Source organism: Myotis brandtii, unplaced genomic scaffold (assembly GCF_000412655.1).
Source record: "Myotis brandtii unplaced genomic scaffold, ASM41265v1 scaffold3605, whole genome shotgun sequence".
NCBI classification, from domain to species: Eukaryota; Metazoa; Chordata; class Mammalia; order Chiroptera; family Vespertilionidae; genus Myotis; species Myotis brandtii.
Genome location: NW_005363851.1, coordinates 8,801 through 10,584, shown reverse-complemented (window position 1 = coordinate 10,584; position 1,784 = coordinate 8,801). Strand labels below are relative to the sequence as shown.

General features: G+C 53.4%; 1 protein-coding gene across 1 annotated transcript in view; it reads right to left on the bottom strand.

Moving 5' to 3' along the window:
- Positions 1-298: 298 nt before the first annotated feature.
- Positions 299-1,784, bottom strand: part of LOC102240642 (DNA dC->dU-editing enzyme APOBEC-3G-like) — a gene marked incomplete at its 3' end in the record, with an annotated part of 3,362 nt that continues 1,876 nt past the window's right edge. The window contains exon 3 of the mRNA XM_005871968.2: positions 299-632. Within this exon, the coding sequence (XP_005872030.2) occupies positions 299-632 (334 nt within the window). The remainder of the gene's footprint in view (positions 633-1,784) is intronic.

Genomic DNA, 1,784 nt, shown 5'->3' with positions numbered 1-1,784 from the left:
CCAAGGCACTGAGCTCATCCCTCAAATTCTTTCTTCCACTGGAATCTGAGGCAGCCCCTCCCCTTCTACCAGGAAGGACCTGGGTCCTGATGGAACAGGGACCCACCTCCCCCCTTCCCAGGACCCCATCTCTCCCCTGAACTCTCTCCTCCAGGGGACTCCATCCTCTCCAGACCCAGCAGCTCCCCTGCAGGCAGCTGACAGGCATCCCCACCTGGATTCTCGTTCTGCCACCTCCATGTAGCCATTTCCCAGCCTCCCTGCCTGCCCAACTCCCACCTCAGGAGTTCCTGCTGACCTTCCAGGGTCATGATGGCGAGTTGGGCCCCAGCGTCCCGCAGGTTGCGCAGTTCACGCTTATATCCAGTGAATATGGAATGGATCCCAGCAGCGAAGATGCGCAGGCTCACGTTGCTGTTGTCGCCAAGGAATTCAACCAGCTTCGGAACACAGTCAGGATAGGGGCTCCAGGAGCTGTACCAGGTGAGTCTATACTGCTTCCCCTCATTCAGGTGCCAAGACTGGAACAGAGCCAGGAAGCACAACTCTGCACGAGGGTAGCGTTTCCGGCGATTGTTACCATCCAGGAAGCACGACTCTTCATGACAATGTTCCCTGTGTGTGCCAGCATTCTGAGCACAGAGGGGGGAGAAGAGGGATCTGTCACTTGCTGTGAACAGGGGAGGGTGGCACCAGCCAGAGGCAGGTGAGGCTCTGTCCTCCAGCACAGGATTGAAGGGGCACAGCTCAGCATCAAGATGAACGCTATTTCAATGCAGAATCTACATGGTCAAAGGTCAGGCGACTCAAGAACCACATAATATCAGCATTTACAAAGGGCACATCAGCAGTGAGGACTTTCCTACATGAGCAAATCATGGCTCCCATGGCTGTGTAACTGATCAGTCTTCACTTAGCCTATTGATATTTCATTCACCATGGAATTTGCATTAGTTTCGATTTTTTAAAGTTTTGCATTAAATATGGTTCTTTTTTCAATTCCTCACCTGGGGAGATTTTTTCCATTCATCTTTAGAGATAGAGTGGAGGGATGGAGGAGGGGGCAGAGAGAGAGAAACATCAATGTGGAGAGACACATCAACTGGTTGGCTACCACACGCTCCATGACCCTGGGCCAAGAATCAAAGCTGCAACTGAGATAAGTGCCCTTGACCTGGAATCCTAGCCCTGGCCCATTGCTGTGCAGGCTGACGCTCTAACCACTGAGAACACAGATCTGGGCTCCATGTGATTCACCTTGGTACAGAGTTCCCAGAGAGCCTCTATTTTGTGCCCCAAGCCTATGCCTTCAGGAGCTGCACCTAGTCAGACCCTGCAAGGAGACAAAGAGCTGAGGGAAGCCAGCCGGTGTGGCTCAGTGGGTTGAGCAGCGACCCATCCACAAAGACGGCACTGGTTCCATTCCTGGTCAGGGCGCAGGCCCAGGTTGTAGGCTTGATGCCCATTAGGGAGCGTGCAGGAGGCAGCCAACCAATGGCTCTCTCTCCCTTCCTCTCTGGAATCAATAAAAGTCTTTTAAATAAATAAGTAAATAAATAAATAAACAAATAATTAAATAAATAAATAGTGAGGACAGAGGGAGGAGGCAGCTGAGCCCCAAGGTCCTGGGCCTGATGCCACAGGGGTGGGTGCTTCCTCCAGGCAGGGGAGCTCTCCCTCTGCCCCCCTACCTCCAGCTCCCGCCTGTGCACCAACACCTCCACACGCTTCTACTCTGGGCTCCCCCTGTGCTGCGCCCAAGGGTGACACAACTCTGCGGGAAG